At 42.9% G+C, this 16,593-nt stretch overlaps 1 protein-coding gene and 1 pseudogene across 2 annotated transcripts in view; one reads left to right on the top strand and one right to left on the bottom strand.

Moving 5' to 3' along the window:
• Positions 1-583: 583 nt before the first annotated feature.
• SNX6 (sorting nexin 6) overlaps positions 584-16,593 on the bottom strand; it is a 63,626-nt gene continuing 47,616 nt past the window's right edge. Inside the window, exons 10-14 of one of the 2 annotated variants that reach the window (XM_053594691.1) lie at positions 15,732-15,771; positions 7,439-7,525; positions 6,361-6,520; positions 6,178-6,263; positions 584-1,358 (exon numbers count right to left, since the gene is read on the bottom strand). In XM_053594691.1, coding sequence (XP_053450666.1) covers positions 1,305-1,358; positions 6,178-6,263; positions 6,361-6,520; positions 7,439-7,525; positions 15,732-15,771 — 427 coding nt within the window. In that variant the 3' untranslated portion in view covers positions 584-1,304. The other variant, XM_053594692.1, reaches the window with a different exon arrangement.
• On the top strand, positions 7,731-15,719 carry LOC128588070 (60S ribosome subunit biogenesis protein NIP7 homolog; annotated as a pseudogene).

Raw genomic sequence — 16,593 nt, 5'->3', positions numbered from 1 at the left:
TATTATTTCACCATTGGTACAGTGCCGTGTCGTCACAGCTCACAGCAACCTCAAACTCAAACTCTTGGGCTAAAAATGATTCTCTTGCCTCAGCCTCCCAAATAGCTGGGACTATAGGCACCCACCACCACACCCTGCTATTTTTTTTTTTGTTTGTTTGTTTTGAGACAGCCTCAAGCTGTCACCCTGGGTAGAGTGCTGTGGCATCACAGCTCACAGCAACCTCCAACTCCTAGGCTCAAGCAATTCTCCTGCCTCAGCCTCCCAAGTAGCTGGGACTGGCAGGTGCCCACCACAACGCCCAGCTATTTTTTTGGTTGCAGCCATCGTTGTTTGGCGGGCCCAGGCTGGATTCGAACCCACCAGCTCAGGTGTATGTGGCTGGCACCTTAGCTGCTTTGAGCCACAGGCGCTGAGCCACCCTGCTATTTTGTTGTTGTTGTCACTGTTGTTTAGCTGGCCCCGGCTGGGTTAGAACCTGACAGCCCTGGTGTATGTGGCCAGTGCTCTAATCACTGAGCTACAGGCACTAAGCCCCCATATGCCCTTTTAAAAGAAAGACAATAACTAAGACTTGCACTAGAACGCATGGTTTGGGAGTAGATTTACTGCAGCTACTCCACATTTTAGAGTGATACAATGACCATATGGTTAAAAACCGTCAATGTTATCGCTGTTTATTTTTACAATAATTGGTTTAGTCTACAAGTTTAAGGCAAACGTACTAATAATGCATTTGCTTTGCTTCAGAAATCATAAAGATTACATAAAGTCTGTCCCAAAACATCTAGGAAATATTCATTAATCAAAAATAAGTCTGGTTAGAATGCTTTACCAGGATACGTGAATGAACTAAGGTAGTATACAATGCCTTTTAAAAACAAAGTAACGAAGTAAAAAAAACAAACAAAAACAAAACCCCCAAACTCAAGAAAGGCATTTGTTATCTTATTTGAATGATGCGTTTTGAAAGGGTTAAACTTCAGAAATTATTTTAAAGGTAAATAAGATTGGCAACCAGAAGGAATACCATTCATAACATAAACACAGTTACAGAGGCTACTCTGGAAAAGAACGAACTTTGGACTTCTGAGTAGGACAGTGATGGACGGCAATTCAGGACCAAAGCTGCTCCCCACATAGACTAGCATCGTCTGTGCACAGCGCCACACCACTGTTGCTCAGAAAAGAGATGCACTCTTGTCAGCTGTTTTTTGTTTCCAGTGAGCACAAAGGCCTAAATTATGAAGAAAAATAATGTTTGAAGGAAGGCAGCCCTTTGTAACAGGAAGGCGGAGAGTGGCTTATGTGTCTCCATTTAACACTGCCAGACAATTCTGCAGCAACTGTAGGTTACCCTGAAAAGGAAGGGAAAGTACAGGATGAATGTCTTGAGTTGAACCCTTCTGAAGGAGGCCTTCTAAAAATATATGGTGTTAGCAACCACATAACTTTAAGTGTGTCAAGCTATCAGAATGTCAAGAGTAGACACTCGGGCGGCACCTGTGGCTCAAGGAATAGGGTGCCGGTCCCATATGCTGGAGGTGGTGGGTTCAAACCTAGCCCCAGCCAAAAAAAAAAAAAAAAAAAGAGTAGACACTCATTAGATACACATAAAGGCTAAAAGATAGATAATTACATAATTTGGGTCCTATACAATGATATTTTCTACATACCAGATTCTGCAGTAGATAATTTTTTCTGTCTAGACTGTTACAAGTGTTTTGCATTACTTGACAGGTTCTAGTGAGGATAAAACATGTTCTCTGTGTCCAAGTTCAACTGCAGAAAGGTTTCTGATTGTGTGATGGGCTCCTACCCCCTTTTTAGCTACTAAAATACATCATTAGCACAGATGTATAGAAGCTTTAATAAAAGTATTACATACAAAAATATCCTGTAAAATTCACAGGTAAGTAACCATTTGCAGAGCACATGAATGTTCATCCAAATTTAGAGCCACACATAAAGGCAAATACGTTTAGGTTACATTAATATGCAAAAGGAAGAGAGCTCCTCATGCTCAGTGGTTAGGGCGCCAGGCACATACCAGGGCTGGCGGGTTCAAACCCAACACGGACCTGCTACACAACAATGACAACGACAACAAAAAAATAGCCAGGTATTGGCTAGATGCCCGTAGCACAGTGGTTATGGTGCTAGCCAGATACACTTAAGTTGGTGGGTTTGAACCCAGCCCAAGCCAGCTAACCAACAATGACAACTGCAACAAAAACAACAAAAATAGCCGGACGTTGTGGTTGTCACCTGCAGGCCCAGCTACTTGGGAGGCTGAGGCAAGAGAATCACTTAAGCCCAAGGGTTGGAGGTTGCTGTGAGCTGTGACGCCGTGGCACTCTACCGAGGGCGACATAATGAGACTCTACCTCAATAAATAAATAAATAAAAATATAGCAGAAAGTCAACTAACAAGTATAAAGAATGATGGAATGAGAAAATCAACATTTGGTAACCATCATAATTATAACTGATGCAGGCAAGAATCATCAATGGATGCTAAAATCAGCGTGGAGCTGCACTTGTTCACTATGTGTAGCTATTTAAGTCTTAAAGATCCATCTACTAAAACTGAATAAAGTTCCTTAGTGGCAGAGTGGCGCCTATGGCTCAATGGGTAGGGCACCAGCCCCATATACTGAGGGTGGTGAGTTCGAACCTGGCCCCGGCCAAACTGCAACAAAAAAATAGCAGGGTGTTGTGGCAGGCGCCTGTAGTCCCAGCTACTCAGGAAGCTGAGGCAAGAGAATTGCCTGAGTCTAGGAGTTGGAGGTTGCTGTGAGCTGTGATGCCACGGCACTCTACCAAAGGTGATAAGAGTGAGACTCCATCTCTGGGGGGGAAAAAAAAAAAAAGTTCCTTAGTGGCACTATCCGCATCTCAGGTGTTCCACAGCCACATCGCTATGATAGCAAGGAGGGCTGACTGTAGAGCATTTTCCTTGTTGCACAAACTTCTGGAAAGCGCTGGTTAGGGATGGATATTTGCCCAGTCCCAAAGTATGTCCCCACAGAATACTTCTTAATTCCAAAGTGTAAAAAAGGAACTTTGCCACTGACAAATCTGCAGTTAACCCTTGTCACCAAGACAACTCATCCAGGGCCTGGGCCTCCTGATGTGATACAATGAGAATGTGGTGTTCTGCCAAAAATTCACAGCCGAATCCAGTGATCAGGGAACCTCAAACAAACCCAAATTGAGGGTCATTCTATAAACTGAATTGACATTCTCAAAAATGTGAATGTTTTTAAATGCATTTGACTCAGGAACTTCTCCAGATTAGTCTAAAAAGATACATGCCCTAAATGCAGTGTGTTATCTTCTACTTCCTCTTGCCATCAAGGATATTATTGAGACAACTGGCAAAATGAGAATAAGGTCTGGGGATTAAATAATGGTGTTTTATTAACATTAATAAATGTTGGGTTGGTTTTTTTTTTTTTTTTTTTTGAGACTGAGCCTAGCTCTAGTCACACCAACAAGAGTGCCGTATCATCTGCCTAGCTTCCTGCAACCTCATACTCCTGGGCTCCAGTGATACTCCTGCCTCAGCCTCCCAAATAGCTGGGACTATAAGCGTGAGTCACTATTCCTGGCTAATTTTTTCTAGTTTTTTTGTAGAGATGAGGGTCTCGCTCTTGCTCAGGCAACCCTCCCACCTCCGGCTCCCACAGCACTAGAATTACAGGTCTGAGCCTCTGCGCCCAGCCTTCTGGTCCTTGTTTTTTGTTAATTTTTGGAGACAGAGTCTCATTTTGTCGCCCTTGGTAAAGTGCTGTGGCGTCATAGTTCACAGCAACCTCAAACTCATGGACTCAAGCAATTCTCTTGCCTTAGGTGTCCGCCACAATGCCTGGCTATTTTTAGAAGCAAGGTCTTGTTGCCCTTGCTTAGGCTGGTCTCAAACATGTGAGCTTAGGCAATCCATCTGCCTCGGCCTCCCATAGTACTAGGATTACAGGCGTGAGCCACCTTGCTCCACCCCAAAAGCATTATTTAATTAAATTAATTAATTTATTTTTTGAGACAAGAGTCTTACTATGTCACCCTCAGCACAGTGCCATGGCATCACAGCTCACAGCAACCTCAAACTCTTAGGCTTAAGTGATTCTCTTGCCTCAGCCTCCCAAGTAGCTGGGGTTATAGCTGCTCACAACACCCGGCTATTTTTTTGTTGTAGTTGTCATTGTTGTTTAGCAGGCCCGGGTTGGGTTCGAACCCGCCAGCCCCAGCATATGTGGCCAGTGCTATAACCACTGAGCTACAGGTGCTGAGCCAGAAGCATAATTTTATTTATTTATTTATTTATTCTTGTAGAGAAACTGTCTCACTTTATCTCCCTCATTACAGTGCCGTGGTGTCACACAGCTCATAGCAAGCTCCAATTCCTAGGCGTAGGCGATTCTTTTGCCTCAGCCTCCCAAGTAGCTGGGACTATACTACAGGCGGCCGGCACAATGCCTGGCTATTTTTTTATTGCAGTTTGGCTAGGGCTGGGTTTGAACCCGCCACCCTCAGTATATGGGGCCAGTGCCCTACCCACCGAGCCACAGGAACCGCCCCAGAAGCATAATTTTAAAAATTCAATGTGTGGACGGTGCCTACGGCTCAGTGAGTAGGGTGCTGGCCCCATATACCGAGGGTGGTGGGTTCAAACCTGGCCCAGGCCAAACTGCAACAACAACAAAAAAATAGCCAGGCACTGTGGTGGGTGCTGGTAGTCCCAGCTACTCGGGAGGCTGAGGCAAGAGAATCACCTAAGCCCAAGAGCTGGAGGTTGCTGTGAGCTGTGACACCACAGCACTCTACCGAGGGCAACAAAGTGAGACTCTTATCTCTAAAAATAAATAAATAAATATAAAAATAAAATACGTAACTACAGGTTGGAAATTCAAGAACTGACTGGGAAGGAAAAAAAAGGGTTGACTGATAAGCCAAATCAAGCCAGTGCATTATGGCAGTGAAACAGCTATACCTTAAACATGGAAAAAATGCTGTAATAAGAAATGTGTACAACAATCAGTCTACATATGGAAAAGCATCTCCAATACTGGATGCAATGTTTTAAAAGTGCAAAGACAAGGAGGACAGTATTAGAAAATGCCTGTTGAGGAAAATAATAATAATAATAATAAATAAATCTCTGCCATTAACTCTAAAAAAAAAAAAAAAAAGAAAAGAAAATGCTTGTTGAGGGATAGGGAATGTAACATTTTTAGCCTTAAGGATGTCTAACCTGGGGGAGAAAAAATATGCAGGAGCACAAGCCCCAAAAGTAACATTTAAAAGTTCATCTTGGGCTTGGCACCCATAGCACAGTGGTTATGGCACCAGCCACATACACAAAGGCTGGCAGGTTTGAATCCAACCCAGTCCAGCTAAACAACGACAACTGCAATAAAAAAATAGTTAGGCATTGTGGCGGGTGCCTGTAGTCCCAGCTACTCAGGAGCTTGAGGCAAGAGAATCGCTTAAGCCCAAGAGTCTGAGGTTGCTACGAGCTATAACGCCACGACACTCTACCAAGGGCGACCATAGTGAGACTCTGTCTCAAAAAGAAAACCAAAAAAAAAGGGGCAGCGCCTGTGGCTCAGTGAGTAGGGTGCTGGCCCCATATTCCAAGGATGGTGTGTTTAAGCCTGACCCCGGCCAAACTGCAACAAAAAATAGCCGGGAGTTGTGGCAGGCACCTGTAGTCCCAGATACTTGGGAGGCTGAGGTAAGAGAATCGCTTCAGCCCAAGAGTTGGAGGTTGCTGTGAGCTGTGACACCACAGCACTCTACCGAAGGCAACATAGTGAGACTCTATCACTCTATCTCAAAAAAAAAAAAAAAAAAAAAAAGTTCATCTTAATTTCTTTTATATTGGCTCGGCGCCTGTAGCTCAGTGGCTAGGGCACAAGCCACATACTGGAGCTGGCGGGTTAGAATCCAGTCTGGGCCAACTACAACCAAAAAATAGCCAGGCATTGTGGTGGGCACTTTTATTTCCAGCTACTTGGGAGGCTGAGGCAAGAGAATTGCTTTAGCCCAAAAGTTTGAGGTTGCTGTGAGCTGTGATGCCATGGCACTCTACGAAGAGTGACATAAGTAAGACTATCTAAAATAAAAACAATTTTTTTCTTTTATACTTAATTTTAGAAATTTTGAATACACTACCTTAGCATGCTTCAGTTCCAACTCTGCCAGTTCCACTAAATTTTTTCTGAAGGCAGCAACTCTTCTTGTCTTAAAATCTATAAGTTCTGTGAACAAAATAAATCAGGGTTAACTATGTAATTTAATTTACACAATAGTCATAAAGCATACCTTGCAATTAAATATTAATAACAATAGCAGTACCTTGTTTTGCAGATTCAGATATTTTTTCAAATTTCTGACAACATAATTGTTGGGAAGTTTCAGCCTGCAGAACATCTTTATTTTTCGCTCTTGCTTTATCCAATGCTTTATTAGCATTTTCATAATCCACCAGTGACCTAGACCTCCGGTAGAGGAGATCCTGTAAGACAGAATGCTTCACAGTAAATGATGCTGGAAGTTTTCTGGTAGTGTTGTCCCACCCAACCACCACCCCACCACCAGGAGGGTTTACACAACACTGACTATTACATGCCAGTTTCTCTTCTAAGAATGTCTTTGGTGGGGGGTTTGGGGGGGACGGAGAGACAGGGTCTCAATCTGTCACCCTAGGATGCAGTAAATGGTGCAATCACAGCTCAATGCAACCTTCAACTGCCAGGCTTAGCAATCCTCCTGCCTCGGTCTCCTAAAGAAATGGCTTTTGGGCTCGGTGTGCGTAGCACAGTGGTTATGGCTACATACACTGAGGCTGATGGATTTGAACCTGGCCCGGGCCAGCTAGATAACAATGACAACTGCAACAAAAAAATAGCTGGACATTGTGGCAGGGGCCTAAAGTCCCAGCTTGGGAGGCTGAGGCAAGAGAATCATTTAAGCTCAAATATTTGAGGTTGCTGTGAGCTTTGACGCCACGGCATTCTACCGAGGGTGACATACTAAGACTCTGTCTCAAAAAAAAAAAAAAAGAAAAGAAAAGAAAACATATTAAACAAAAATGGCATTTGGGACCAGGCATGGTGGCACATGCTGGTAATCCCAGCACTCTGGGAGGCTGAGGTAGATGAATTGCCTGAGCTCAGGATTTCGAGACTAGCCTGAACTAGAGCAAGACCCTGTCTCTAAAAATAGCCCAGTATTGTGGCAGGCACCTGTAGTCCCAGCTACTTGAGGCTGAGGCAAGAGGATTGCTTTAGCCCAAGAGTTTGAGGTTGCTGTAAGCTATAACACTACAGCACTCTACTGAGGGTGGCAAAGTAACACTCTGTCTCAAAAAAAAAAAAAAAAAAATGCTTTTCTAAAATAGTTCATTTTACAAAACAGCAAACAATGAAGTTACCTTAGCAGCTTGAGATTCTCTTAAGTAATATTTTAAAAGGTCAGAAAGTTTGAGGTCCTCATCAGCAGACACCCGTGCCTCTATTTTCTGAAAAAAAGGGGGAGAAATGGAGTATTTAATCAGCAATCATTCTGCTCTCAGTGTTTTCTTTTTTTTTTTTTTTTTTGGCTGGGACTGGGTTTGAACCCACCACCTTTGGCATATGGGGCTGGCGCCTTACTCCGTTGAGCCACAGGCACTGCCCTGCTCTCAGTGTTTTCTTTCCTAATAAGTTCTGTAAGAAAATGGAAATTATAAATAATTACAGTATCCATTCCTATTTCCTCTAGGTATCCTCGCCTTTTCCTTCTTACTGTTATTTTTCTTTGCAATTTTTTTTTTTTTTTTGTAGAGACAGAGTTTCACTTTATGGCCCTCGGTAGAGTGCCGTGGCCTCACACAGCTCACAGCAACCTCCAACTCATGGGCTTAAGTGATTCTCTTGCCTCGGCCTCCCAAGTAGCTGGGACTACAGGCGCCCACCACAACGCCCGGCTATTTTTTGGTTTTACAGTTTGGCCGGGGCCGGGTTTGAACCCGCCACCCTCGGTATATGGGGCCGGCGCCTTACTGACTGAGCCACAGGCGCTGCCCATCAATTCTTTTTTCTTTTTTTTTGAGACAGAGTCTCACTATGTCACCCCTGGTAGAATGCCATGGTGTCACAGCTCACAGCAACCTCCAACTCATGGACTTCAGCAATTCTCTTGCTTCAGCCTCCCGAGTAGCTGGGACTACAAATGCCCACCACAATGCCCGGCTATTTTTTGCTGCAGTTGTCACTATTGTTTTAGCTGGCCTGGGGTGGGTTCGAACCTCCAAGCTTTGGTGTATGTGTCTGACGCCATAACCACTGTGCTAGGAGTGCCGAGCCATGCAATTCTGACAAACAGAAAAAAACGATTAGTACAAATGAGATTTGTAAATTTATAGAAGAAATATATATTTCATTGTAGTGCTTGGCTATGATGAGTTCCAATATCATCTTTTAGCTCCACTGATATTTCCTCTGTATTCATTTCAATTAACAATTAATATGTACACATGATTTTTTTTTTTTTTTTAGACAGAATCTCATTTTGTCAACCTCCAGCTCTTGGGCTTAGCTAATTCTCTTGTCTCAGCCTCCGGAATAGCTGGGACTATACGTGCCTGTCACAACGCCCGGCTATTTTTTTGTTGCAGTTTGGCCAGGGCCAGGTTCGAACCTGCTACCCTCAGTATATGGGGCCGGCACCCTACTCACTGAGCAACAGGCACTACCCATGATTTTTTTGAGACAGAGTCTCATTTTGTTGCCTTTGGTAGTGCCATGGCATCATAGCTCACAGCGTACTTCACTTGGCTTAAGTGATCCTCTTGCCTCAGCCTCCCAAGTAGCTGGAACTATAGGTGCCCATTTTAGTGCCTGGCTATTTTTAGAGACAAGGTCTCACTCTGGCTCAGGCTGGTCTTGAACTCCTGAGCTTGGGCAATCCACCCATATTGGCCTCCCAGAGTGTTAGGATTACAGGTGTGAGCTATCATGCCCGGCCAACACATGATTTTAAAGTAATAACAGCTGGCAAGGGTAGACTACGTAATTCCAACCAATCCTGCTGAGGAAAACTAGAGAACTTAGTCAAAGCATTAATGACATGTGGTTGAAGACACCAAAGAGTGATAAACAGATGTGGTAAGGCCTAGCTGGGATGGATGGGTAAGTAGCCATGTGAGACTAAAAAGATGAGAGTTTTTTTTTTTTTTAGAGACAAAGTTTCACTTTATCGCCCTCGGTAGAGTGCTATGGCGTCACACAGCTCATAGCAACCTCCAACTCCTGGGCTTAGGTGATTCTTTTGCCTCAGCCTCCTGAGTAGCTGGGACTACAGGCAGCCACCACAATGCTTGGCTATTTTTTTGTTGCAGTTTGTCCAGAGCCGGGTTTGAACCCGCCACCCTTGGTATATAGGGCCTGGCGCCCTACCCACTGAGCCACAGGCGCCACCCAAGATGAGAGTTCTTTAGTATGGAGAGACAAAGGGAAAGATGTAGAATATCAATCAAACACAGTAAGAGAGAAACTACACTATGAAACACCATTTATAAGACATTTGGGAAGATCTGTATATTGGTTATTTGATAACGTTAAGAGTGAATCATTGGCTGGGTAAGGTGCCTCACATCTAATTTCCCATCATTCTGGAAGCTCCATGCAAGAGGACTGCTTGAAGTTCAGGAGTTAGAGACCAGCCTGAGCAAGAGTGAGACCTCATCTCTATCAAAAGTAGAAAAACTCAGCCTGGGTGTGGTGACACATGCCTGTAGTTTCAGCTACTTGGCAGAGGCAGGATAGCTTGAGCCCAGAAATTCAAGGTTTCATAGAATGATGATGACACCACTGTACTCTAGCTGGGGCAACAGAAAAAGACTCTATCGCTCTACCAAAAAAAAAAAAAAAAAAAAAAAAGTGAATAATTAATAATAGTCCTGGCTATCTTAGAAATAATCCTAATCATGACTAGGCACCTGTAACTCAAGCACTAGGGTGCCAGCCACATATACCAAGGCTGGTGGGTTCGAATATAGCCCAGGCCTGCCAAACAACAATGACAACTAGAACCAAAAAATAGCTGGATAGCCGGGTACAACATTTGTGGCAGGTGCTTATAGTCCCAGCTACTTGGGAGGCTGAGGCACGAGAATCGCTTAAGCCCAAGAGTTGGAGGTTGTTGTGAGCTGTGATGCCATGGCACTCTACCCATGGCGACATCTTGAGACTCTATCACAAGAAAAGAAAAAGAAAGAAAGAATCCTGATCTTTAAAAAAAAGAAAGTTGTGCTGAATAGGCACAAAACAGTGAGTATGGATTTTTCGGAATAAAAAAACTTTAAGCAATTCAGAAAATGTTAATATTCAGGAAATCTAGGTGATGTATATACACGAATTTTTTGTACTATTCCTGCAACTTTCCTATAAGTCTGAAATTACCATCCAAGGGCGGCGCCTGTGGCTCAGTCGGTAAGGCGCCGGCCCCATATACTGAGGGTGGCGGGTTCAAACCTGGCCCCGGCCAAACTGCAACAACAAAAAAAATAGCCGGGCGTTGTAGCGGGTGCCTATAGTCCCAGCTACTCGGGAGGCTGAGACAAGAGAATCGCTTAAGCCCAGGAGTTGGAGGTTGCTGTGAGCTGTGTGAGGCCACGGCACTCTACCGAGGGCCATAAAGTGAAACTCTTGTCTCTACAAAAAAAAAAAAGAAATTACCATCCAAATAAAAAGTAGATAAAAACAGTCCGGCTACTGAGGCACGAGGTTCCAGTGCCCTACCCCAGCTGGAAAATGCGGCTTTTGACTGAAGAAACCTGTGTAATGTTTGAGAAGATCGCGAAATACATCGGGGAGAATCTTCAGCTGCTGGTCGACAGGCCTGATGGCACCTAGTGTTTCCAGCTGCACAATGACTGGTGTGTACTATGTAAGCAAGAAGATTCTGAAACTGGCTGCCAATATCTCTGGAGAGAAGCTGGTGTCTTTGGGGACCTGCTTCAGAAAATTCACTAAGACCCACAGGTTTCGGGTGCACATCGTGGCTCTGGATTACCTTGCACCCTATGCCAAGTATAAAGTGTGGATAAAGCCTGGAGCAGAGCAATCCTTCCTGTATGGGGACCATGTGTTGAAATCTGGTCTGGGTCGAATCACTAAAAATACTTCTCATGGAGTGGTGGTGTACTCCATGGCAGACATCCCTTTGGGTTTTGGGGTGGCAGCAAAATCAACACAAGACTGCAGGAAAGTAGACCCGATGGTGATTGTGGCATTTCATCAAGCAGACACTGGGGACTATGTGTGACATTGAGATGTTAACTTAAAAAGAAGTTAGTTGCAAGGACTTTATAGCTGGGCTGTATGGAAGGGTCAAGCTTTATTTCCTGTGTTTGTGTAGACTCCACCATCATGTTGAATTTTGTCAACACTGTGACATCTTCAGGGACTTCTTAGTTTAATATTCTATCAGTGACAAATGCAAGCTAGATTCTTATACGGAAATGACTCAAAATGGGGTTTCAGATCTTGTGTTTGTGACTACTATACTCTGTTTAATATATATTTGAATCAGTAGGCTTCTTATTCTGGGTAACATTCTGAATCTATGGAACTGAGGACAAAAATAGCTTATTATTGTTATCTGTGATAACACTTTGTTTTCTAAACTTCTGATAAGAACACAATGGATTTTCTATGTTATTTATTAATATCATGAAAGGTAGATATTGCCATTATCTAACTAATAGGAAATATTTGGGATGTTACAAATGGAAATTTTTAAAAAATACTAAGCAATTCATCCAGTTTTTTTTTTTTTGAGACAGAGTCTCATTATGTCACACTTGGTAGAGTTCTGTGGCATCACAGCTCACAGCAACCTCAAACTTTTGGGCTTAAGCAATTCTTTTGCCTCAGCCTCCCAAGCAGCTGGGACTACAGGCACCTGCCACAAAACCCAGCTATTTTTTTTTTTTTTTCAGAGATGGGGTTTCACTCTCTCTCAGTCTGGTTTCGAACTCCTGAGCTGAAACAATCCACCTGTCTTAGCTTCCCAAGTGCTGGAATTATAGGCATGAGCCACCATGTCTGGCCAATTCATCCCCCCCTTTTTTTTTGAGGCTGTCTCAGTTGCCTTGGGGTCGAGTGCTGTGGCGCCACAGCTTACAAAAACTTCAAACTCTTGGGCTCAAGTGATCCTCTTGCCTCAGCCTTCCGAGTAGCTGGGACTACAGGCCCCCACCACAATGTCTCACCAGTTTTTCTATTTTTAGTAGAGATGGGTCTGGCTCTTGCTCAGGTTGGTCTCTAACTCATGAGCTCAAGGGATCTTTCCTCCTCGGCCTCCCAGAGTGCCAGGATTACAGGTATGAGCCACTGTACCTGGCTCATCCAGGTATTCTGTACATTAAATGCTATGTGATGTGGAAGAAAAATGGGTTCAGACCCCATTCAGACCTTACCAGTGTATGGGCTTGGATGAGTCATTGAGCTTTAATAAGCTTTATTTTCTTTTTGTTTTAAAAAAAAATTAAAAATAACAACTTTATCCATCTACCAAAAAATGGTTTTTAGAATTGGAAATCATGATTGTAAAGCATCAAGCATAATGGCTGGGAAATGATACGTGTTACAAAAATGATAAGAGTTATTTTTATATTGCATATATTATGTATTTCTGGCCCGATGTAATTTGCTTATGTAATCTGTTTACAAGTTGTTTTCTCAGTCTTTCTTTTCTTGGATGGGAAGACCCCACACTGAAATGTTTTTTCTTCACTTTGATTTTATCAAAAATAATTTGACCGGACTATATTAAAATTCCTAATCAGAGACCCTGAAATAAAACTTTAGCTGCTTCTCCCCCCCTCAAAAAAAGTAGATAAAAACAAAAATAAAAACACACTACATACTCAGCAGTAGGGCTAAAATTTAAAAAGTGAAAAATATCAAGTATTAATAAATTTGTGGAGCAACCTAAATGCTCATATTCATTCTGGTGAGATTGTAAACTGGTATAATCATGGCAGTTGGGCAATGTCCACTGAAGCTTTTTACTCCATGACCTATCAATTTCCTTCCTAGTTAAATATTCCCAAGAGAAATGCATACTTATGTTCAACAGAAGATATACAAGAATGATCTTAGTGGTATTATTTTATGGAACCCCAAACTAGAAACTATCCACATGCCTGCCAATTGTAGAAGAGATGTAAATGAATTAATGGAATACTATACAACACCACGAAGGAACTACACCTACATGTAACAGCATACATCAATTTCATGAAAATAATGTTGGTTGGGTTTTTTTTTTTTCCAGGCTAACAAAGAAAGGTTTCATTTAGGAAGAACAAAGAGAAAGTTTAGAGCACTTCCAAAGAGCTGGAAATGGGTCCCTATCGTGAAGGGGAAAAGGTGAGAGACCTTTTTTTTCTTTTGAGACAGAGTCTCACTTGTCACCCTTGGTAGAGTACCATGGCATCATAGCTCACAACAACCTCAAACTTTTGCCTCAGCCTCCTGAGTAGCTGGGACTACAGCTGCTCATCACAATGCCTGGCTATTTTTATTTAATTTTTTTTTTTTTTTTTTTGGGACAGAGCCTCAATCTGTTGCCCTGGGTAGTGCCATGGCATCACAGCTCACAGCAACCTCCAACTCCTGGGCTTAAGCGATTCTCTTGCCTCAGTCTCCCAAGTACCTGGGATCACAGGCACCCGCCACAATGCCTGGCTATTTTTTTGTTGTAGTTGTTGTTGTTTGGCAGGCCTATGCTGGATTCAAACCCCCCAGCTCTGGTGTATGTGGTTGGCGCCTTAGCTGCTTGAGCTATAGGTGTGGAGCCCGCCTGGCTATTTTTAGAGGTAGGGTCTCACTCTGGTTCAGGCTGGTCTCAAACCTGTGAGCTCAGGCTATCCGTCCGCCTCGGTCTCCTAGAGTGGTAGGATTACAGGCATGAGAAACCGCACCCAGCTTCTGTTTTTTTTGAAACAGAGTCTTTGTTACCCTGGGTAGAGTGCTGTGGCATCATCATAGCTCACAGCAACCTTAGTCTCTTGGGCTCAAATGATCCTCTTGCCTCAAGCCTCCCAAGTGTCTAAGACTATAAGTGCCTACTACAACACCTGGCTAGTTTTTTTATTTTTATTTGAGACAGTCTCACTCCATGCCCTGAACAGAGTACAGTGGCATCATAGCTCACAGCAACTTTTAACTCTTGGGGGGCTTATGTGATCCCCTTGCCTCAGCCTCCTAAGCAAAACGCCCAGCTTATTTCTCCTAAAGATGGGATCTCACTGCTGTCTGAGACTCTTCCCCACAATCCATCCTCTGCTATTTCCTTTACAGGTGAAGGCCTGACCTGTAGCCTGAAAGCTCTATTTGCTCCTGTTCTTTCCTCTTTGTTCTTCACAAGAAATTTCTTTTAGATCTAATTCTATCTTGATGTCTGTTTCTCAAAGGACCTGAATTGACAAAAGGCTATTTTGTGATAGGTCCCTCTTTTTTGATATAAATGAACAGAAAAATTTCTCTGTCTTCCCACAGAATGCTTATTGGTACAAACATCAGTACCAGTTACCTGGCAGAGTAACAGGCGATCTAGACCCAATATAACCACATTTATTTTTCCTTTGTGAGAGTTATCTCCTTCTCTTTTACTTGTCTCTACTTTATATCACAGTTAGCAAAGTCATGGAGAAATCAACTGCTACACCATCATCTCAGCTAAGTACCACTGAACGTCTAATAACATTTCCACTACTCTAGCAACTTTAAAAATTTAACTATTATTGTAGCCGTGTCTGATCCACAAAAATCAAGACGATTTTATCATTAAATTATTATCTGGGCATTGTGGCGGGTGCTTGTAGTCCCAGCTACTTGGGAGGCTAAGGCAAAAGAATCGCTTAAGCCCACGAGTTGGAAGCAGCTGTTAGCTGTGACACTCTACCGAGGGTGGCATAGTAAGACTCTGTCTCAAAAAAAAAAAAAAAGTATTACTAGCATGAGTGCAACCTTTCCACAGTATGTGGTGATACAATCTTGGTAAAGTTATAATGAATCTAAGACTTTGAGTTTAAAAAGCTTCCCAAAAGGATTATACTTTGTAAAAATAAACCCAGTTCCCATATTGTCTTCTGATTGATAATACCCATATGACTTTTAAATAAATACCAAAAGGCCAACAACAAAAATCCAATTTCTGGCACCCATAGCACAGTGGTTATGGTGCCGGCCACGTGTACTGAGGATGGCGGGTTTGAACCTGGCCCAGGCCAGCTAAACAACGACAACTGAACAAAAAATAGCCGGGTATTGTGGCGAGCACCTGTAGTCCTAGCTACTTGGGAGACTGAGGCAAGAGAATGACTTAGGCCCAAGAGTTTAAGGTTGCTGTGAGCTGTGATGCCACAGCACTCTGCCCAAGGTGATAGCTTGAGACTCTGTATCAAAAACAAACAAACAAACAAAACAAAACAAAATCTAATTTCATGAAAAACTCAAGAAATCTAAATCTGCCTCTTCATCCTTCTGAAGTCAGTAGGTTCTTCTTCCTCAATAAACATAAACACAACCATAATTTAAACACTACTATAGGCAAAGATTTAGATTCCCAAAGGCTAATAGTAATTATTCCTTTTTATACAATTTTTTTATAGTAAAAAAAAATTAACATGTAGATACAATATTGTGCTAAATTTTCTAGAATTCAGAACTTACTCTTGTTTTGTCGAACAGTTCTGAAACTTTGAGGAAAAACCTAGAAGAGAAAAATATTTTCATCAGAAGCTACATTCGAAATAATTTTCCATTTCAAACAAAGAATATGCCCCCAAATCATATCTATAATAAACACTGTCTCCTAATAGTCTTGTTAACTTTTTTCTTCTTTTTTTTTGTAGAGACAGAGTTTCACTTACACAGCTCACAGCAACCTCCAACTCCTGGGCTTAGGCGATTCTCTTGCCTCAGCCTCCGGAGTAGCTGGGACTATATAGGCGCCCGCCACAACACCCGGCTATTTTTTTTTTTGTTGCAGTTTGGCCGGGGCTGGGTTTGGCCCCTCGGTATATGGGGCCGGCGCCCTGCTCACTGGGCCACAGGCGCCGCCCCAACTTTCATCCATTTAACAGATGATTTGAAATTTGTTATTACAGAGTATCTGTCCATTTCAAGATGACAGTTTAAGCCATTAATGTAAATTTAAAATTTATCTTGGTATTCTTTTTTTTTTTTCTTCTTGTGGTTTTTTTGGTCGGGGATGGGTTTAAACCTGCCACCTCCGGCATATGGGACCGGCGCCCTACTCCTTGAGCCACAGGCACCGCCTCTTTTTTTTTTTTGAGACAAAGTCTCATGCTGTTGCACTGGTAGAGTGTCATGGCGTTACAGCTCACAGCAACTTCAAACTCTTGGGTTTAGCAATTCTCTTGCTTCAGTTTCCCAAGTAGCTGGGACTATAGGCGCCTGCCACAACACCCTGGCTATTTTTTTTGTTGTAGTCATTGTTGTTTATCAGGCATGAGCTGGGTTCGAAGCCGCCAGCCACAGTGTACGTGGTGGGTGCCCTAACCACTGAGGT

The sequence above is a fragment of the Nycticebus coucang genome, chromosome 6 (genome assembly GCF_027406575.1).
Source record: "Nycticebus coucang isolate mNycCou1 chromosome 6, mNycCou1.pri, whole genome shotgun sequence".
In the NCBI taxonomy this organism is placed as follows: domain Eukaryota; kingdom Metazoa; phylum Chordata; class Mammalia; order Primates; family Lorisidae; genus Nycticebus; species Nycticebus coucang.
The sequence above is the reverse complement of the archived record's forward strand: the minus strand, read 5'-3'. Positions and strand labels throughout refer to the sequence as shown.